This window comes from Acromyrmex echinatior, chromosome 5 (assembly GCF_024713525.1).
Source record: "Acromyrmex echinatior isolate Ae372 chromosome 5, ASM2471352v2, whole genome shotgun sequence".
Taxonomy (NCBI): domain Eukaryota; kingdom Metazoa; phylum Arthropoda; class Insecta; order Hymenoptera; family Formicidae; genus Acromyrmex; species Acromyrmex echinatior.
In genome coordinates this window covers 4,951,189-4,975,144 of record NC_141856.1, presented here as the reverse complement: position 1 = coordinate 4,975,144, position 23,956 = coordinate 4,951,189, and the positions used below count along the sequence as shown (strand labels likewise).

The window sequence follows — 23,956 nt, the reverse complement described above, 5'->3', positions numbered from 1 at the left end:
GTTGATATCGCTGTAAATTACAGGAAAATAACTAACGCAATTTTCGTGTTGCTTTTTATCGGTCCTCATTCTGCCTATGTATTTCAGTGTATTTCAGGATCCGCAGAACAACTGGAACATTTTACGTTCACTGCATTCTCATCGGTGCGAATAAGAACGTCCTGATGAGTAATTTTGTGACACGTTCGTCTCAGAGAGGAATGAACGAGACAGTCGTCGGTTATTTTGCGTTCACGAACGACGGAGGAGATGGTATCGCGCGGATGCAAAGCGGTCCTAGTCGGTTCTCTAGCTACTTAAGAGATTGACACGGCGAGATAGTATAATGGACGGAGTGGCCCGAGAGAGGAAAGATTCGTGGTTCTGCTTTCCAGACCGGCCACCGGCTCTAATGGGCCAACACTGATCGCTGATAAATTTCAAAATGCCGTGGGGGCCTTTTGATTCTTCTCTGCGACTTAATCGAGTTAAGGCGTCGATTGAGGAGCGCGTTAGCGGCGAGTTAATGCGCCGCGCGTCATTCCCTGAGGAACGATAGCACACGCAATCCTGTCTGTAAGTGCGATATAAAATGCACGAAGCAAGCTATGCAAGTGAACGTCCGAATGATGCTTTCACACAAGACAGTGCACTTATATTATTTAAAGTGATGAATCAATCGTTTAATTATGTATTCAAATGTTAATTAAAGAGAATTATACATTGAGAGAAAAATGTTATTCACTCGGAGAAAGGTTTCTTCGATTCAAAGAAATGTTTCTTTGAATTGAAGAAACCTTTCTTTGGGTTGTTTTATCATAATTGATAAAATAATTATGGTACTTCTGACTATAAAATTGCAATTATAATTAGTAAAATAATTAATGTTAGGAGCTCATTTGCATAGTTACTGTTATAATGTTAGTAATAATAATTATATATAAAATTACATATATATATATATATATATAATTGGCACCAAAAATGACTATAATTCATAGTTCTTTGCTATACATTTTTAGTATATAAAACTAGAAATATAATTATTATTACTAATATTATAGCAGTATAATTACTATAAAAATGGAGCTCTTAAAACTATAATTATTTTATCATTATAATTATAGTTACAAATGCCAAACACTTTTCTCTCAGTGTATCTTTAATTTGCGCATCGTTTACCGCGCTAAATTCTCATTGCAATTTATTTTTTAATTTATTATTTACATTAATAAGAAACCTTAGATCATTTTCTCATTATTTATCAAAAATAAAAGTAATTGCATTATTAACAATTATTTTCGACATTTGTAATTTATGTGTATTATATATATATTATTTATATCATTTGTAAACTTTTTGGATAATTTATACCAATAAATGGTTGGTATTATTATTGTAATGCATTCTTCCCGAGAGATTACATTTTGTAAAATAGCGCAATCATTAATCGCTGTGCGATTACATTTTGAGTGGAAATAGTGTAAATCGTTAATCGCTGTGTGAAAAACATTCCATTACTAATTCACGTGGCATTTGCCAAACATAAGTTCTAACTTTGATCGACAGTATTTTTGTCTAAATATGCAGTTTAATATCGACATATCCGAACGAACGGATCACATATTCGTGATAGGAATTAAAATTTTTCGTTCTCTATAAAATTTAGCAACGTGGGATCGAATGGAACGGGTCTTGAAAAAATCATCAGATATGTGTCAAAAGTTACGCATTGTTAGGTGCTCATTAAAAGCGACTAGCTCGGGTAGTTCAGTTCGTTTCCCTGTTTGTAATGTAAACCGCATATATCCCAAAGCGCACATTTAATATATTTGCGAGCAAATGTCGCGAATGATGAATTAGAGGTAAACGAATTGATTCCAACAAATATACGAGAGCTTTCCGCAGATCAGTCGCGAACGATGATATCTGACTGCCGGTCAAATTAATTAATGTCCTGTTGGGATTTTGTTAAAAGAAAGTCGTACTTTGGCGCATAAAACGAGAAGCCGGTCAACCGCCAATCAAGTGTCAAGATAGTTGCATAAAACCGATGAACTTTTGCGCTTTTTTAGATGCCCGTAATTCAATATTATTTCGCAATGACATTTTTTTCACGTGATTATTAGATCAGGCAGCTGAATTCAGTATCTCGAGATAACGATTTTGTAAAAGTTTCCAACTCCATCATAATATTATAATATATCGATGAAAATCGCGGCAACGCTTTTCATATTCGTTGTTCTTACGGTTTACAGGCCCTCAATTTGAAATTGTGAGAACAGTTAATAATAATTCATATATATATATATATATATATACATACACACATATATATATATATATATATATACATATATTTATATATAAGGTGGAGCGGACGTTGAAAATTGATAGCTGATGTGAAAATTGCGATCAGCGATATCAAAGATAAAGAGGGATGGATGTGCGATGATTTTGTAAACTCGGCGATGCCGCGCGGAATGTGTACATTAAACTCGTGCCGCGTATTTAATTGAATTTCCTGTCCAATATTGATACGACTAACGCGGTGCCCATAATCAAAAACTAGATGCCCAAAATGATTAATATCCCGAGCTCGGTGCTATTTTAGTTAACTCGCTTGAGAAGAGGTGATAATCAGAATCGTTAAAATTCTCGCTAATATACCTCTAATGACCGAATACGCAGTTTAAATATTACATTTTTAGAATGTAATATTTTATTAAAACTTTGATGCGTTAATTTATCTCAATTATTAAGTACTTTTTACGTAATAAAAGATAAAATTTCTCAAAATGACGCTGCTTTCACCTGTTTAGCGTTTTTATCATTCAAAACGAATCCAACGTTATAAAAAGATTTTACAAACAATTGCAAGATACTTCATATATTCTTCACTAAATTTGAATTCTTCTATACTAAAGGAAAATTTTTGTTATTTGCGACTATAATTATATAGTATCATAATTATGATTATTACTGCTGTAATGTTAGTAATAATTACATGAAATAATTACATGTATAATTTATATAAAAAAATATATGTACAATTGATACCTAAATATAAGAAAACAGGTGTAACGTTGCGCATAATGGCGATAGTATATTGAAAACAATCAATTGGGACCAAATTCACTCTCCTACTGCGCATCCACAGAAATGTTATACCCGTCTTATTACATCATGATTGACACTGAAGGTAACTTTAGTGTTATCAAAAAGAAATGATTACGATTACTACAATTTAACTATAATTTATAGATTTTTTTCATGCCAACTAAATAGATATTTTTGAAAGAACTGTACATATTATTATTGTTAACATTATAGCAGTAATAAGCATAATTATGTAATATATAGTCTCAAATATTAAAAACTTCTCTCTATCGTGCATTAATTACTATTGTATTCAATTATGCATTTCCATTATGTTTTTCTCTCTCTCGTTGACATTTTTTTTATTGCCAAGTCAATTACATAAACGGTTCTCAAGTATTTCTCGACACATACAAAATTTCTTTCGCGAAACAAACAAGATTTCTTCGCGGATACTGTTCGATATTCGATGCAGGATACACCACGCCGTCGTTTGTACTTAAGCACGGCTGTCGATTCGGAATCTAATTTCCTTGATCGGTGTGGGAGGAGACGATGGCGTGACAAGGAGAGACGGCACGAGAGGAGGGAGGGGGGGAGGGGGAGGGGGGAGGAGAAATAAGAGAAAGAGGAAAGGTATGCCGTCACACAGAGAGCTTAGCTCGCCGACCAAAGAGGATTACAGAATTTGTCTTCTCGTGGACCATCACCGGTGTCGTTCCTTCTCCTCCCTTCCTCATCCCCTCTGCAGCCTTCTGTCTTCCTCCCTTTCGGTCCTCCTCGTCCTCTCGTCCATCTCCCTCCCCCGGTCTCTCTCTACTCTTTCAGTTTTTATCTCCGGAACGAAACGCAATGGCCACTTTGCGCGGCACAAAGTTTCGACGGAAATTTCTTCGTAAAAGCCACTGTCACCTGTCGCGCTCTTTAATCCGACGCACGTATCGATCCTCGAGAGAGAAGTGTCTCCGCCCGCGCTGTACCGAAAGGTGCCCTTTCGCTCGCCCGAGACACAGCCGAGCGAGTGTTTTTATTGCCGCGGTAGTACTTAATGCCGACCAATACCACCCAGCAAATTTAATTTATTTAAAGCACTCGCAGTCGGATCATCGGGAGCTGTTAGTCGAGTTAATTGACGGGGGATTAATAAAGCGAGCGAGAAAGGGAAAGAGCGAGTAAATTAGCGAACTGGTTTCCGATCGATATCTCCGGCGTGCTTTTTCTCCGGCGTAAGCGAACGTAAAACACGTTATCTCTTCTCTAAGAGAAAGTGTGCGTGTGTGTGTGAGAGAGAGAGAGAGAGAAATCGGGTCGGTTACATTAGTTGGTTTGCGATAAATTAAATTTCTGGATGAACGATGCCGATGCAGGAGGCAACGGTCGTGTTAATCGGTAACTGAGTTAACAAAATGGCGAGTGAGTAAATTACTTCGTAAGTTGATGCAAGTAAGTCGTAGCAGACCTTTTTTTCCTTCATTATTACAACGCACACGTTCATAGATATCAGCTGTTTATGAAGAAGCGAAAGGTATATGATCGCGCGCGCGCACTTAATCTTTATAAGGTGAGAATATCGAGTTCGTTTATTATTCGCGTACGGGATATCGAATTATTAAATCGTCAGGGCGAGCTCACGGATGTGTGTATCGCAACAATGGTCGAGATAATATTCTTAAGCTGTCATCGGGTTCTTAACGCGGGGATAGAGTTTCTACTTAAGCGGGTCAACGTGTCCGTCCGGATAGAAAATGCTAAAACAGCATGTAGTAAACACGTGAGAAACAATCTCCAGACAAAGTAGGTATACATATTAGGATGGAATACATTAGCGTATTTAGCTCTCTTTTAGGGAATATCTCTAAAAATACTCGTGCTCTAAAGTATATATCATAATTGTACACAGTAAAAAACATTTCGTTTAACTTAATTATGTTAAAATCAATCCTTGTTTTTGTGTTGAATTTTTAATATACCCGAGTGTTAATTTAACATAATTAATATTACGTTACTTGAATATTTTGTGTTCAATTAATATTTAATATTTGTTAATGTTAAAGTAATTTCAAATAATACAATTTACCAGAGTCACTGAACCAACAACATGTAATTTTAAAACGCAAATTCTAAGATAAATGAATAAAAAACGTATGCATGTTAATTTATAATATATTTTAAATGTTATTTTTTTACTGAAAAAAATATGTTCGTAATTTTATTCCAAGTTATGTCAAAGTGTGATACTTTTCTGATAATTTTTAAATTTTTTAATGTTCATGTTATGTTTTTCTAATATATTTATCTTGTGTTAAATTAATATAAAAGTTTGAAACACGTGAAATGTGTCAACACAAATTTTCCAATTGTACAGGGATACAGTCTGATTCATACTTAAAAAATTCGTCATTTATTCTTATTTAACATTTTTCATAATAAGCAAATCTTGATTCCAAGAGCGTTGTGAATGTGAATCGGATTGCAGCCCACGATGGATTATGAATTTGCATTTCTAAACGGATCGATGCCAAAGAATGGTATTATCGAAATATTAAAAAAGGTAGCTAAACACAGATATGTATCTTAAACTGTAGTGATGCTTAAATGTTGATAACAATGCTGCAAAAAGTTTTAACATTTTAGCGGACAGTTTAAGCATGTAAGATAATTATTTTAATGACCAAACAAAATTCTTTCAAACCTACATCTATCTAAATACTTTAGCAAAACCATCCTTCAGTATAACAGATCTTTACCTTCTAGACTTAAGACAAAATTTTTTTATATAAAATGTAAATTTCGTTTTATTTTGATTTCTCTTTGCATGTATTTCTCTAAAATATTTTTCTGCCAATTAAGTCGCAGTATTTAGACCTCACTTCATCGATGTTCACCTAATTGAGCAGCCGCAACGTCAGTGATCGGTCGGTGACCATCTCTGCTTAATGATGGAAGCAGAGCTGATTTTTCGATACTCTGTGGCATGTGTCGACGCGGTAATACCCGTCGAAGAGAGAGAGAGAGAGAGAGTTTCTGGGTGTACGTGCGTAGAGGTCAAGGTAGATGGAGACGAGGAGGCGAGTGATACGATTTATTTTGTTTACGTACCTTTCGCGTGGTTTATAGCTCGTGACGGCGCGAGGCCTTCGTTATAATAGTAATCAACGGGCGGACGGGCGGCCCCCTCGTTATCGTTACTAGTTAATAATTTAATTGTTCAGTGGCGTGCGGGCTTTATTGGGATATCTCTGCCGACATCGCGCGTCGTGTTGCGCGCGAACGTATTCGTGGGTGTATGCGTGTCTGCGTGCCGCTTTATGAGCCAGTTGAAAGGCCGCGCGGCCCGTCGAACGCGGTCTGCACGCGTGTGATGTGCGCACGTGCACGCACGCACGCACGTACGCACGCACGCAAGCAGACAGGCGGACAGGCAGTCAGGCAAGCAAGTAGGCGGAGTGACTGACTGACGGCTCGCACACACACATACACACACACATACACACACACATACACACCCGCGTCCTGAATTATCCAGGCGTCAATATTAATCGTGGTAATGACGTACCGATTGCTAATCGCTGCACAAATTACGCCAATACTGCACCGCGCGTGAGCGTCTCTCTCTCTACTTCCGCCGTGTCTGCCAGTATATACCTGCATGATGCCTGCACATCTCTCACTCGTTCCCTTCCATGTTACCGTGTTTATTCCCTCCGCCCCTCTCGGTTCTTCCTCCACGTATCCTCTATATCTGCGCAGACTTCCGTCTCGGCGTAGTCTCAGCTATCGATCACGAGGCATTTCGGTATCCGAGAGCAGTAAAATAGATTCCGCGATGCTCTGGTGTACGATTGATCGGCGACACACGCGCGCCAATTACCACTCGCAAGCCTTGATCGTAGCGATAATCCGATTAAACTGGCGCAGAACGGCACGATGTCGACGCAAGCCGAGATCGTGCGTTTCCATCCACTCGCAATTAAAGAGAAGAACTTTGCATATTATATTTAAGCGTCGCCGAAATCTCGACCAGGTCAATCGGCCTTGTGACAATTATTGCTGCGAAAGTTGTATTATCACGCTCAAAGAAAAGAATATGATAGCAATTAATTATACAATTTGTACACAGTTTTACTAAAGCATCTACAAATTTAGATAGAAATCTGGAAATCATTTCGTTGGACCGTCAAAATAATTATGTAGCTTGCTCAAACTGGTTGTTGAAATTTCAAAATTTTTTGCAATATTGCGTCATCGTGTTTGAAATGTCTGCGTAATTATATTATTGATGGTCCAACAAAATTATTTTTAGATATGTATCTAGCTAAATTTTTAAATACTTCAGCAAAATCAATCTTGTATAAAATAATTGTATATATTATATAATTTAATAAAACATTTTATTGTTATTGTAATTATAAAATAATTATGTTGAATATTAATACTACATAATATAGTTGTCACCTATACAGTTGCTACTACTATGTCTTTTTCTGAGTGCAAGGAAATGGCGAAAACATTGAATAAAACGTAAATTAAACATTAAATTCCGTAAGGAATTGTCTAGCAAATATTTCTTGTTATATAATGTTGATGATCGAAAGGATCATCGGAAAGAAATAGCTTGTATTATAATTATTTTGATTTCGCTTGTTTATTTTATAAGCGCATTAATTATGCCATTGAGGCTCGTTTATTACTGTTTATCCAGTGTCTTTAATAACGATTATATTCCGAAAAGAGAAAATAGCGTTATGTGATGTATCGCTACGAATCTATACGTATGTTGGTAAAGATCTAGGATTGAGTTCGACTTGTCCATTTTTTGCACGACTGCGTTCAATTTGCGATCGGGTATGTGCGAAAAGTTTGCTGTCGAAAAAACAACAAGACCCCCTAGCAATAAATGGGTATAAAATTACACGTAATCGCTGATGCCCCCTTCCTCTCACGCATACCCCGCGTGTTGTCACGCGATCGAAATTGCTCTCGCTAACAAAACGCTTTTACAATACATGTGGTGCTCCGGGTCGACGCGACGAGACCTTTAGGTTCGTAGAACAACTTTTTGTAATATAGACGTTACCAAAAGTGCATAAAGGTATTTAGGAGCTCCGGACATGAATTGATTTCGTCACTTTGTCAAGACATTACATTCATAAAAATTTTAAATCGCTGCAACGTGAGAAAAGTGTTAGTTACTAATTGTACGATAAACTAATTATGATTAATGCTTTGCAGCATTTTAGCAATCATTTTTTTTTTAACGAAAATTGATACTTGGGAGATTTTTGGGATTGTTGATTTTAAATCCAAAATTCAAATTTGAAAATTTTGAAAATTTAAAATAGTAAATCCAATATGGCGGATAAATATTGTTGCATTTCTTAAAATTTGAAAATAAATTCGGTACTTGAAGGTTTTTGGAATCACAAAAATTGAGTCCGATGTTGAAGTGACAAATTCAAAATGGCGAGCCGGAAATGAAATTTATCAGTTGGTTTTGTTAAATTATGAACATGATTGAAAGGGATATTGTAACGATGCTGTAATATGTTTTCCAAATACTTGTCTCCTGATACATAATTATTTCTGTAAGAACATCCATCTTCTTTACATAATCATCTTTTTTACAGAACCATTATATTTTATAGGAAGCTCAAATATTACAAAAAAAGAATATTAAAATTATATAAGAAATTTAAAAATCATAAAAATACTGAATAGGAAAATGTGACATATGAGTATGTCACTAAGTAAACAGTTAAGAGCTTCATTTTTATAGTGATTATTGCTATAATAATAATAATAGCACAGGACTACAAAAAATTTTTAGATAGCAACTCAAATTAGAGTATGTATTTCTTATAGGTTTTGAATCACTGCATTCGTAAACTGTTTTGATCCATTACGTTCAGTTTCTTAGACAATTAAGAAAAATGCTTGAAAATTTGTGAAAATTGAAATATATAAAAAAACGGTAAAATCTTAAAACGAGGTCGTAGAATATATTTTGGCAAGTTTAACAAAGTGTAAAAAACAAAAATTTTACTGTTTTAATGTTAAGTATTATATCCTTTATACGTACTGTGTAAAGTCATATTTATTGTGTTCAACTCTGTGGCTAACTTACCCAATTTATCTTCTAAAAGTAACAATTAAATAAATTAAAATAAAAGTATTTTAATATTTAATTAAAATAAAAGTAAAAATTAAAACTATAAAATAAAAGTAATTTCTGGAATTGAAAAAAATCTTCCATGGTTCACGCAGATCAGCTGATTGTTTGTTGCGTAACGGTATTCTATATCAATTTGTTTTATGATGTGTGTTACTAAAATACAATACCTAACATTAGCAAAGTAAAATTGTTTTGTTTCTTTTACTTTATCAAACTTACCAAAATATATTTAAATCAGTTCTGCGACTGCATTTAAATGTTATATTTATTACTTTTCCTCAAATGTTTTAATTTTCATAGACTTTTCCATTATTTTTCTTAATTATCTAAAAACTTGAATGTGGGAGAGCAAAACGGCTTATGAATTGGAATTTAGCGACCTAAAATCTAAAAGAAATACCTACTCTGATTTGAGTTGTTTTTAAAAAATTTTTTTTGTGGCTCCGTGTGATTATTACATTTATAATTCTAACAAAAATGTACACTTAGAACAGAAAATGGTTATAAATTATAATTTAATTATAGTAAATACAAGTATTTTTTTTTCTTATTGCAATAGTTTTTAAAGACACTTGACGCATTTAATTAGAAAGATGTAAAATGTGCAGTTAAAGAGAAGGATGTTATAATAGTAAAAAATTATAAAAATGACAGTTATACAATATAAGTTTGATATTTAGAATTAACATACATATTTGAATAAATCATGTTATAATTAGTTGCAACTATAAAATAGTTTCTCCTACTATATATACATACACACACACACACACATACATTAATTCTACATATGAGACTGCATAATAAACATCTTTATAGTCGCTATCACTATATTTTTCTTTGAATGTAGACAAAAATGTAATTGTAAAATGATGTATATCTAATTATCTACCAATGTAAATTAACTTTAATCTTGGTCTAATTTACTTTTCACTTTTCTTAATTCTTTCTTTGGGTAAGTGTCTGCTTTTTAAAGCCGTTTGAACTTCAAAGTAAACAAATCGGAAAAAAGAAGGCATTACAGAGATAAAAAGTACTATACTTAAATAAATAACGCTATAAATATATATTGATTCATATTGTGGACGCTTTTATTGTAAAATGTAGATGTTATATTTTAAATTGCAGTTGATAAGTGCGAGTAGGTCGTATATCAGAGTCAGCGATCAGATTAGCGTTAATTTAGCAGTAAAAGCTAGTCGTAAATATTTTTTACAAACTCGAATCAGATGGCTCGATCATAGTGCACGCACATTCGCGCGTATATAGTAATAAGTAATTATAATAATAAATAAGAAATTATGATAACGCAAGTCATGCCAGTGAAGAAAAATTGAATTTTTCAATTAAAAAAGATAAAACTGAACAAAATATTTATTCATAAAATATTTTTTGCAACGTTTTAAGATTACATTTAATCATTGAATTATTGATTTAATTTGTGGTATCACTATTCCAATTTTAGTTTTAAGATCGATTGATGTGCAGTTTAAAGAAAATGTATTTAAAAATTTGCATAGAAATATTATTAAGCACCAAGATCTTTCGTATTTAGTTCTTCTTGTCTATTTTGATTTAAAATATTCATTTATTTACAAAATAATTCTTTCAGTAATCTTTTCCGGATACTCATTCAAACACAACTTATTATTCATCCATTCGATATAATTAACTACAACTGCATGTACTACTTGTTGAAGAGTTATATAATTCGATCGTTAGATGATTAATACTTTACTTTTCAAAGAAGCTCTCCTCTCAATTTATTTTCTTACGAGTACAAACTTTTAATTTTTTTTTTTAATTTGAAATGATTTTTTTTCAAATGCTGATCAAGTTTCTCTCTAAGTGAGTAATTTTCGCCGTGCATTTTGCGAAATTAATTATTTACTGCGAATAAATAGCACGTTCGAGATCTCATTGCAGATAATTTGTCGCGGCGGTTTATCGTAATTAGCATGGATATTATCAGTTGCGCGTACGATTAATTACAGGTTCGTTCTCGGAAAGATGACTTGGTATCGGGAATTGAATTAGACGGAATAATTGTGAAACTTGCGAGGCAGATGATGAAATTATGAAGCGGAAAGTTAACGACGTTAGCATGGCGTTAAAAGGAATTAGACAATCGCTGGGAAACTCGTATAACACGACGAAGAATTAATTCGAAGTGTGTTAACGTCGCGCTGTTCGCGTATGTCGCGGGATTAATCCCGCGCACTGAAAACGATTTCGCATTTGTTCGACTAATACGTTGTTTAATCGGCTTACCCCGCCATTATCCATCTTACGCTTTCCATCCTTTTCATCGGCCAGGGCAATAAATGCAAGTTGCAATATATCTTTCCAATACCGCAATATTAACGATTACGATGAATTACACGTAAAAACGGAGAACTATTTGCGAACAGTGAGCACACCGATTTAAATAAAAAGAAAAGGGCTCTCAGCTCTTCCTCTCTTTCTTCCGCGTGCATAGCAGTAATATTGGATTAACAGTTGTATCGGTGTAAATATTTCATTACCCATTCAATTTTATTTTAAGAAGAATACTTATACATAGAAATACCATACTAGGTTTGTCGAAAATAAAGGGTGTGTAAAGTTTCATTAATTTGAAATGAACAAAAATACAAGTTATCGTCATGAGGAAGTGAGATTCTATATTTATACGAAAACGTCAGTTTCAAGCTTCGTCAGCGAAATTTGCGTCATCAATTCTATGAAAGACAATATTTGCTACTAAATATTATTTATGTATTGACATATTAACTGTCGCTTGCTATGAATCAGATACAGAAAAAAAACCAGTTACACAGAGGTTAACATGGTAGCAATCATCTCGCATCAATAAACAACCTCAACAGCTTCGGCATCTAACTTTGGCGGTGATTTATGCTTAATGCGATTTGACTTTATTTCGGGAGAGCGGGAGCTAAAACGGGGGGAGGGCCGACAAATACATGACCAAATTCACAATGTAGCACGGTGACACGTGTACAAATAACGCGTATATCGCGTTCGCGCGCGCACGACGCGACAGCGTCATTCGTTATTCCAGCGAGTTAATTTCGATCAATCGCGACCGCACAGTAGACGACCGATTCCCACTGAGGATAACAGACCTGTTAGCCCCGCGTTAAAACTACAAGAGCGATAGCAGACTGCAGAGGAAGGAGAGGCTGGAGAGGAAGCGCGCGAAGAGGAAAGAAGATGAGGCAGGCACGATCCATTAGTAGGCACGTCAATTCACCTCTTAAGAAGCGACTTAAAGCCGCTTCCACCTATCTCTCCTCTTCTCCATTTTTTTCTCTCTTTTTCTCTGTCTTCCTCGTGCTCGTCGCGTTTCCTCCGCTCTTCCTCCATACTTATTAGTGGCGGCTGGCCCCTCGCTCGCCTTTTACCTCTTCTTTCTTTCCGCGCGTACGGTATCATAATTAATGATAATTCGATTAGCGGGACAAGATTGGGTCTCGGCTAAGCAGCCCCCGTTTTCTTAGCACATTTCTCTCTTACGGTTGGTCCACCTGGCATCTCCATAATTTCCATCGAAAATGATCAACGTAAATCCCCGGGTATAAACGTCGACAATTAATCCTACGTCAGACATATTAAGCTTGACAGGCTTATTCAGGCTTGTTATAGTTTGGAATCAGATAAGAATGACTTTATTTTGTATGCCTTTATTTTCCAATTTTCGACGTAATTTCTTTTATCGACGTTTCCACTTCCGATAAGATTACGAGTTATTTGATTTATAAAATGTAATGAAAATCGTTTTCTAAATAGAAATAGTGTCCTGAAAAACGAAGCCAATAAAGTTTTTATTGATCAACGCTGCATTACTGTGTTTACCAAACTATCCTCATTATGCATATATATTTTGTAAAATTAAAGAATTAATCTAATTTTATCGAAATACATTTTTAATGCAATTATTTAAGATACATTTATCGCGAATAATATGAATTCTTTTACACGTAACATCTTTTTGATCGATCTTACACTGAGAGAAAAAAAGGTTACAGTTACTAATTAATTAATTACAATTTATAGCCATTTTTGACTATATATTTTTTGGTAAAAGAGTAGAAATATTATTATCACTATAATATAATGTAATTACTAAATGTAATTATATCATTACTAACATTATAGCAGCAATATAAATGTTGTAGCATTATAAAAATGAAGTTTCATAATTATTTTATCATGCAATAGTCACTAAAACACATTTTTCTCAGTGTATTAATCATAAATAAACTGAAGTTATACGTTTAAAAAATTATTTCATAGTTATAGTTTTGTTCATTTTAGAAGCCTGGAGTGTAAAAATGGACGAGTTAGTTGTAAACGTCACAGCAATACGTACTCTATATTTTTTAACATTTCGAAATTTTTTTAAGTAAGCTCATATAAACGAATAATTGCCAATCGATTGACACGTGATAAGCGTTTCAATACTCACGCTATGATATTTATGCCATTGTTAGTTAGAATGGAAGCTATTGTTATTGCGAGAAACAATATAACGCTTCGTTGAAAATTAAGCGCAACAATATCGATTCGCGCGCTCTTGGCTGCGGAAATGCGAATGTGTGCTCCGGCTAATTTATATCACTTACGGCGATAATATCCGATAGCTGTTTGCCCATTTTTTTCGTCCGTGTACCGTACCAATAATGGTAGCGCCGGCACAAAATTGTTTTGTCGATTCCGACCCTTCCGCCGAAAGTGTTGCGTCGATAACTCGCGCTCTCGCCCCCGTTGTGTGTGCGCGCACTTTCAGAATGACACGAACGACAGTTCGCGGGCAGCGTAGGCGACCCGAGACGAAAGTGTCTCGAAACAGGAATTATCGGATATATGTTTCATCGAGCGAGAGCACGCTCCAACCTATAACCGACCGTCCTGGTCGATCGGTCGGTCGGTCGGTCGGTCGGTCAGTTTTGACGCTGAATTAGCATGTCCGTCTAGTTTGGAGAAATTTGGAGATGGAGATCGACGTCGTGATATACTAACGATTTTTCATTTCAACGATTATACGCTAATGCTACCGAGACATCGATGCTTCCCACGACAGGAGTGTAAGATTGGTTCCTCGCAGGAAATTCAGGCCAAGATCTTGTGTACATTCTTTCAACGATTGAGGCTTTAGACAATGTATTATTCGCAACCTTCTAAGTTTTATACATATATTTAAATAAAACGAAGATAATTATAGTTTATGTAATTCTAAATTTATTCGAGCTCTCTATTTATATTATGTCATTTAGAGAGAGAGAGAGAGAGAGGGGGGGGAGGGGAAGGAGAGAGAGAATCTAAGAAAATCTTCTATTGAAAGATAATCATATCTAGTTAATCATATCTACTTTTAATAATTGATGTATAATTTATAATCATGTTAACGCTTTTTAATTTTGTAATAAACATTTTATAATTTTACAATTTAATAAAAGATACGCGTCTTGTCTTTCTTTTCTTCTTTTTCTCTTTCTGTAAAACAGGATTATATCAGTAAATAGAATAATGAATAAAATACTTACATAAGATTTCTCTACTTATGCATCAGATTCAAATTATTAATCATATATCGCGATGATTAATATACGTATATTGTAACTGCTATAAGTCTTCAGAAACATTAATCATCGACATATGGATCATGGTCATATGAGAAAATGATATAGACGTTAATTATTTCGATGTGATAAAAATAAAGTTGCTGCGTTGTTAGAATAAATCTTTACCGCGGTTGCGGTAAATACGGCGTAAATTAAATAATGCGGCTCATAAATGTCTCGTGAGAAGGTGAAGAAGTAGTATGCGGTAAATTGATTTTATCAGTACGGTAGAAAATCACGCAACGTAATTATTATCTAGATCTACACATACCTATCTATGCCATTACACGTTATTTCATTGGGTTACAACTTTCGTCAATCGCAAAGTATACGTATGTAAGTGCAATGTTATAATCTTGCCTCGATAAAATGAACGTGTAGTTATAAATATTTCTTTTTAATTCTTGTTAGAAAGCCACTTGATGAACACATTTTAATTTCATAAAAAAAAGAACTGTTAAAACTTTCTAATGGAAAACTCTTTTAGTTTTATACACATTGTGCATGAGAGATAAAATGTAGCACGTATGCGCTTAGTTAAATGAAACGGCACAATGATTTTTCAATATTAAGATTAACTGCCGTTTTGCAATAATATTTTAGTAATTATATAATTTTCATTACTTTGTAACAAATTGATAATCGCTGTTAATTTCATTATTGAATAATTATTGCATCGCGTTGCATATTTGAACGTCCAAATCATTGGCTTCGTTCTATATTACGCTCTTCTCAATTATTTTTCTTAAATTTATTCCTCGGAATGTAAAAAAATTGCTTTGTGACAAATTGATAATTGCTGTTAATTTCATCATTGAACAATTATTGCATCGCACCACGTATTTGAATGTTCAAATTACTCTCTCAATTCCATTGTACTCTTCTCAATTATTTTTCTTAAATTTTGTTCTCGAAATATAAAGGACATGTATATATCGATCAAACGCAATCCCGGCGATAATTAATCGAAACTCGATCAAACCACATTAACTGGTCGTAACGCAGCTGCCAGACAGGACTCGCAAAGCGGACTCGCGGCGCTTGATCGTGTCTGTCAGGCAGGATGCAAGATTCAACGGACGGACAGCGGAATGGTTTAGTCTGCTAATCGAATTAGTCCGTAAATACGAAAAAAATAATCAGACCTCGTGGAAAACTACACGCGGCCGTCGGTCGAAATTCAGTTAGGTTTTCTAGCAATTACGCTATTAACGCGCTATTGATTTTTCGTTTTGGGGCAGTGATGCCACAAGTTTATATTCGAATATACTCTCGACCAAACATTACTTTCAAGCATTAATTCTCAAACGTGTCCAAAATTAAATAATTTTTCAGAGATCTGTATATTTAAAAGAAATTAAAAACTGACGATTTAATTAATAATTAATAAACGGATTCTAAACTGTATAATAAATTTTTAATTAATAGCTGGATAGGATAATGAATAGGTGATGAATTAATGATGTGATGGCGATTAATAAAATTATAGACAATATCAAAATAATTGGATGAGATGGACGATTGAACCTGCATTATTAATGTATTTCGAAAAATTTGTAACGGATTTCAGTAGCGTTTTGTAATTAGATATTTTGTGTAATTAGAAATCAGTACTTTAAAAACATGTCTCAGGAAGAGGAAAGCTCAAGAAGTTGAGGAGTAACTTTTGCGTGAATCAATCCGACGGCTCGAGAAAGCGACAAAATCATTTGCAGATTTGCGTTGCGTTAGTATAAGAATTTTGGCAGAGAAATGGCCAAGAAAAAAGCATGTTTGTATTAAATTAGCTGAGAGATCTAAGCACATCACGGATATATGTATACAACATTGTATTAATCATGTTATCTTAAATTTTGACAAATCAAAGACATTTCTAATATAATATATCAATACTTTAGTTTAATGAATGTATGTCAAATTCTTCGCGAAATTATAAAATATTAAATGTCAGAATGCTAAAAGAAAAAGCTGCTATTTTAAAAGCTATTGTCAAATATTTTTTTTTAATTTTAAAGGTGAGAAATAAACATTTAAAGCAGATCTTCAACTTCGATTCTTGTTATACAGCATTAGTAATATATTACATATATTATTAATGTTATATAACAAGAGGTCTGTTTTCTATAATTGAATACACTTTTGAAACTTAAAGTGAAACAGGCATGGTTGATATTTGGCAAAAGTGAAAGAATTCTAGTGCGGTCTAGAGCAGAAATAAAAAGCAGACCTAAGATTACAGAAGTAAATAGGTACCGGTATTTTCCTGCGTGTCGCGACTAGTGTCCTCCATTTCCTGATGAGTCCTTTTATGGCTGGCCAATCCGAGGATCGCGTCGATGCTGTGTCGCGGTGTACTGCTGGCCGGTTTTGGTAAAACGATGTCTTGACTATTCTGCGAAGCCGTGTCAACGAGCTGCTGGGAATCCATTGTTGGAAACTCGCTCAGCAGAACCTCCCCGGGGATTGCTTCGAGTCGGGATCACCACCCCCGTCGGTTAAAGATTTCGTGAGTGACTCTGCGGATGCACTAAAGCTCGACGATCGCACGACAAAACTCTTTGGCACACGTGTCCCTCACTACGGAGCGCATTTCGGACAACATCACGCACTACTTGAGTAGTCAGTCTCAGGATAATCGTCAAATATCCGATTTATAAATTCTTTATAGATCTAAAAATTTTCTAGTCGTGCCAGAATGTTTAGCCTGTGTCAATCGATTAACAAGATCATGTCATTGGCTTGAACAATCGCGGAATCAAATTCAATCCTAGATGTATTCACCCTAATGTTTGGTCTTTCTCGCAAAATTGAACGAAACCTATTAAAAATACGGAATTAAATTTCGTAATGAATTTTCGTAGACACACGTCACCTCTTCACAAGTCATGATACAGATCATGGCACTTTTATCAACATTTTCTGTCAACACAGAACTGATCCGTCTCTTCTAATAATCATTCAGATAACGATAAGAGACAGTTCTTTCATCTAAATTTTCCCAAGCGTTTATCACCAGGATCGGTCAGTTTTCAAAGGTGGAATATTTCGCTATTGTTTACTAACACCACATTGTCGTCCAAGATCCGAGTCTTTTAATGATTTCTTGAATGGTCCGCATCCACCGTGATCGCCTACTTATCTCAGGAAAAATGAAACTGTTTACAGGAGGAAACAGGTATTCCCTAATTTCTTGATAGAACGTCCTTGGTCCTCGCTCATTAACTTTCGCAGGCGCAGCAGATGCAGATGGCTAGGTATAATCTTTCCCGTTAAGGTCGAAGCTCTTGAGCGTGCGTCGTGTCAACGAGGACTAGCCGGCCGTCTACCAGGGTGGCCTTTGTTGCAGCTGTATACGACTACTCCCGAACCGAGGACTACTCGCCGGTGAAAGAGGTGGTCCGGGCATGAGCCGCGTGGAGGCGTGGCTTGGCTCGACGAATCGGCGACGCCGTTCGCCGGGTTTGCGACCAATCGCAGCAGGAATCCGGGAACATGGCGAGATCAGTGGTACTCAACCGACGGGTTTTCGAGGTAACCCTCTCTCCTGGATGGGGGTAGCCGCAGTGGGGTTGAGGAGGGTAGACGGGTTCCTATGACGCCGTACGCCGCGCCGCCGCCGCGCCGCGTCTCGTCCCCACTAAGGGTGTACGTGTGAACGTCACGAGAGTACGCTGTTGTGTGCGCCCACCCTGTACCTGCGTCTGTACGAGTAAATATACGTGTAAGGGACGAACACAGGACAAGCGAGTTGGCGCGCACACGCGCACCGCGAAGGGGTGGTTCACCTAAACAGAGGTGGATGGTACACACACGCGGCCGGAGTGGGTTGATTCTTGCGGCGGATTCTGGCATCCCCTGTAATTGCCAGAAATGAGGTAAAGCTTACCGCTTACGCCAAGCCTCCTACGCTTCTGGATGCCCCGCGGATCCGCGGGACCTTACGCGCCGCGCTTTTGTCTGCTCTGCGATTCACCTATTCGCCTACTTGCGTCGTCACGGTCGTTTCGGCTGGTATAGCAACTCGCTTTCTCCTCATAAAAATTAAAATCGATGTAAATTCATTAAATTGCAAATTTAATGAATTTAACTTTTCACGTTGGCACGTGAAAATCAATGTTTATCCGTGACATTGGGAATCCAGAGACTTTACTTAAAGTTTTTGCGGTCTTTCGGAGAAACTGAAATGATTTAACACATTTGAAATGACTTTTCCGACAACAAAGTATTTATTTCTGTAAACAACTGTTTACCGCGGTGAATTAACAAACAAAAATATTATTCCTACATGGACAATATTTAAAATTTAGTACGATACATTAAAATAGAGCCTCATTTATTTTATTGGCCGCAGTCAAAGTATTAGTATATTTACATAATATTATGCATTACATTAATGATTGTGTATGTATAATATAGCGTCATATGTGCATACAATTTCGACACATAGAAATGTCACAAGTTCAAATAAATTCTCTCGTTTAAAAACAAATATTATGTCTGTAGATTCGCGATTATTATCGGGGCTAATGGCATTTTTATCAATTTCACAATTTAATGTCGTTATTGCTTATTTAGCTATCAAAGCTATCTTGAGCCAATTCGCGGATGCACTCGATATTATCGCGAAATCGCTCGTACGATAAGACGGGAATTTATTTTGGTGAAAACAATTTTATAGCGTTTTGAAGCAGAATTTTTTTTCTGTTTTACCGTTATTTCCTTCCGCAAACTCCCAAAATTAGCTTCGCGACAAAGAGACGAGAAGTGAACGTTTTCCGGTTATCAGAATGGCGGATCCACGTTGGAAATTGTTTCTTTTTTTTTTTTTTTTTTTTTTTTGAGAGAGAGAACGGCGCGTCGGCCGAAAACCGTGCGCACAAAACGAATCCCCGTTTCCCATTCCACGTTCGATTCCGCGTATCGTCGTTACCATTTGGCGTTTTAGCCCGGGGGGAAGTGTACGCCCACAAAACCGCGCCACAAAAGATATCCGCCTGTAGCGAAACAGTAGCTACTCAAAATCGATCCGGCTAAATCGAGGCAAATTATACGTTGCGGAGAGAATGCTCGCGCTCGCGCTCGCGCTCGCGCGTTTCTCTTCCGCTATACAAAAGACTAAAAGATCCCCGCGTGCGTGTGCTCGCTCGCGGCCGAGCCACGTCGCCGAAAATGCGCCACCATTGTAATCGAATTGTATATGTATGCATTGCACCGATCGCGAAAAAGAACCAACGCTCAGCGCGAGGATGAATCACAACGATGGCAGTATCGATATTGCGTTTGCTCATCATTCACGCGTTTACGATCGTGTTTATGATCACGCATGGGCTTCAGAAAGGAAGAATAATCTGCAAAATGTAAAAAAAAAAACATAAAAAAAAATAAAAATAAAAAACTTCAATCTAAGTAACAAGGATTCTTTTTCTTTTTTTTTTTGTCTTTTCTTCTTTCTCTATTCTTCGATAGATCTCTTAGGTCGGAACAAAAGTGCATAGCGCTGTTTTATTTGTATCGTGTCTACATACTTTTGAAAAAATTTAATCCACGCCAACTCAGTAATAAAAAATCGTAGGAACACTTAAATAATGATTTTGTAGGGAAAATTTTAAGCATTCATGATAAAACGTCGAAAATTTTCGCAATAATTTTTTTTTGACTAAGCATTTATGTGACAAACCCACAAAGAAAAATATTTTCCGTTTCTTTTGTTTCGTAGTTTTTTACATATATGTAAGAATTATTCAACTCATAGAGAAACTTAAAAAACATAGTATTTTTCCAAAAAAAATATTTTAAACTTAAAACATCTTTTTTAAATTTAAACCTTGTTCATTTTTAACGAAATTATAGCACAAATTTTATAGTTCGTAACGCGTCGATTTAACACGCTATGAATTTTCGTTCTAAACATATTTATTCAGTATCTTTTCTATTTATATTTAGTAAACAAAAAAAAGAAAAACTAATCCTTTCTTTATCTCATTATTATAACAAAATGTGTGTCTTCTGAAAATCAAAATCATAGTGTAATTTCAAATATAATTAATCATATTATAATTTCTCAGCCTATTCTAGTCAAGTCTTAATCTAACGGTTGCTGTCTCTTCAATTTTCGGCCGGAGACTCCGACTTTTTTGACGAATTTCCGTTTTTTCGGCTGACGGAAAATATCTCCGGCAAACCGTAAAAATTTTGATGAGGTTTTTTAGGTGCATACGTCAATTTTCTTTCAATTTTGAAAAGAAATTTCCGGCCGAAGAGTCAGATTTGGTGACCTTTCTTTTAAAGAACGCGAGACAGAAATAATTTTGATAGTGGCAATCGATATCCGACAGGATAGCGAGATCTCCGGTAGAAGAATTCTCTAGTGGAACACTAACAATTAGAAAGGTGGCAACCGTGATTTCTATTGTTACTCTCGCATAGTAGTTAAAAAAGATTAATGACTGAATTTGTTATCAATATAAGTCGGTACAACATTTCATAAACAATCAGTCATTTTTAAATTCGAGGATAAAACAGAAAAGAGAAAATCGAGACTCGGCAAGTCGATATCGGTTTAATTAATTAAAGTAATATGTTTGTTTCAAAGGTTGCATTGAGGCAATATATTCCCACGTGCTTTCTCGGGCGCGCGAATATCCCGTGAACAATTTTTTTTCGACAATACGTTTTCGACGCCAAATCTGCGTTACGAATCTGGCTCGCAACCCTTGTGGAGCCGGTCAGACGGGCGAGGAAAGCTTTTAGGTCCCGCAGAAATCAGATCACGAGTTGCATTTAACCGGATCCCACTTACCGCGATAAATATCTCGACGGAGGGATCGACCTGTGTTAGATCGACGCGTTTATTCCGTGGCCGTTTCGTCTCGACTTCGCTTTCCCGGTGCACTCAGCTCCAGTTTTAGCTAATTTTCCAGATAAAGAAAGACAGTGATCTCCAGACATATACTTTTAAGAGGTCTCCAGGATAAAGCCAGGTAGCTGTTCCTGTTAAACGTTTCGACTTAACCGAAGCACTGATGACTAACGATTTTTTTTTTAGAGAAAATAAAAGTTACGGTACGTATAATTTTATGTTACGCAGAGAAACACGAAGGAATTTCAATTATTGAAATTTAAAAACAAGACATTTTTCAAAAAGAAGACTTCTTCAATAAGAAATCCTAACACGTAATTTTTAAGATAATTTTAAAGATAATTTAAAAAAATGAGAAATTGGAAATATATAATAATTTAAAGTAAAAATAATATATTAATTTAATAAATTTATTAAGAAAAATGTATACTTTTTTATAGAAGACATTAAAGTCCAAGTAAAGATAAATTTTTATATGTACCTATAAGATTAATATTTCTATGAATTACGATAAAATCTAATTTTAATCGAAGAGGAAGTTAATGAATCTCTCGTTTATATTTTTTGTTATAATTGCATAATTTGTGGGTACTTGTTGGTTTTTTGCAAGCCGGGGGATAATTATCAACTACCAAGCAATTAAGTTAAATGATTATTCGATATTTTCATGACGCCGAAGGAAATCTCATCTGCATGAATGCGCTGCGTTCTTCAGAATAAAAGACATTCGACACCACGTCAAAGCGACGTTTGAAATTGTACAAAAACTCGCTATTCTCCTCCTATCATCCTCGATCCATCGCATCGAAAATTACCGTAAATTCGGCTTCTGTGTATCCAGATTTTCCCATTTGATACTTGTCGACTATGTCATTGTGGCGTGCCCTTAGATCCGCCATCGGTTCCTATCGGTCGTTTTCACAATGGCGCGTGTCCGGCCGTCGAAAGGAGCAACGTCGTGGCCTCGAATGCACGCTTCTTTCGAAAACTGTTTGCAAATCTGACGCGAGTATAAACGAAGCGACGGAGGCACAAAGGAAGGACCGCTCTTCGTGTTCATTCTTCAACTGTACCGTACCGCGACTGCAGCTGTCCGCACGGATCTGCGATGATCAGAAGATAAGTCTAATTTCGTTTCGGCGGCTCAAGCTCGAAAATCCTCTCCAATTTTCTCTCTTGAGATCTTCCTTTCTTCTTGTCTTCTCCGCTTCTTCCCCACCTCTTTCTCTCGTAAAGACTCTCCTCTTGAGGTGCGAATCGAGACGGAGCGTGGAATAAAAGACGAGATTCCGGGGTGCAATTTCCGTTTCTGGAGCCAGCCCCACCGCGAAATTCACGGATCTTGTCGATTCGACACGAGAGAGCTTGTTTGGCCACGGTAGCCGTTTTCGTTTCTATTATAAAGCGGTCAGACGGATTTCACGACAGGTTTTGGGAAAACTCGCAGCGGGTGGCGCTCTTTGAGGTCGGATCTGCGGATTACTACCGCCTAATCCGTTGTGTACAACGGGCGTACAAGTGAGGTGCACGCTGTGCGAAGGTTCTATTCGAAGATTGGCTCGTGCACAGCGCCTCGCTTACGAGAGAGAAAGAGAGAGAGAGAGAGAGAGAGAGAGAGAGAAAGAGATAGAGGAAATGGATGGATGTTTCCCTGAAGCGAGTTGTCTCGAGAGAGATTTCTCAGCGAATTAAATAATAACGCGACAATTAGCGTACATCGAACGCAAAAGATTCTAATGTCGTGATAGCTCAAGGTGGCCCTTTTCCTCCTTATTAAGCCGAGTGTCTCGAGGCGTGTACGCGCCTTTCAATTATCCGACATTTCTATCGACACAAAGGGAGAATTTTGACGGTTCCCGTCCCACGTAAAAAAGAAAAAAAAAAGCAAAATATCAAATATCGCGGTGTGACAGGCAGCGTTATTACTAGCCACGGTGAGAACCGCTGGGACTGCATATCCAGAGAGCAAATTACGTTTGCAGCCCACAGGACAGAGCGGCGCATCCTTCTGTCCCTCTCTCCATGCAGCGCGCATTTGCTTCGTCCGATCTCTGCTTTCCACGCTCTCTCTCTCTCTCTCTCTCTCCTCGCTCTCTCCGTTCAACTTCACTTGCTCTGTTTTCCTCTCGCTGCTCGCTACCCAGGTCTTCCTCCTTTCTCTCTCTCTCTGTCTCTTTCTCTGGCTGGATCTCTCCCGCTCCTCCTCCGGCGGCTCCGCCGTGG

At 36.4% G+C, this 23,956-nt stretch overlaps 1 protein-coding gene across 3 annotated transcripts in view; it reads right to left on the bottom strand.

The window, feature by feature from the left end:
• LOC105153712 (retinal homeobox protein Rx1) overlaps positions 1–23,588 on the bottom strand; it is a 75,229-nt gene extending 51,641 nt beyond the window's left edge. For 2 of the 3 annotated variants that reach the window (XM_087406371.1, XM_087406373.1), the window contains exon 1: positions 17,128–23,588. In XM_087406371.1, coding sequence (XP_087262497.1) covers positions 17,128–17,302 — 175 coding nt within the window. In that variant the 5' untranslated portion in view covers positions 17,303–23,588. The remainder of the gene's footprint in view (positions 1–17,127) is intronic. The other variant, XM_011068722.2, reaches the window with a different exon arrangement.
• Positions 23,589–23,956: the final 368 nt, after the last annotated feature.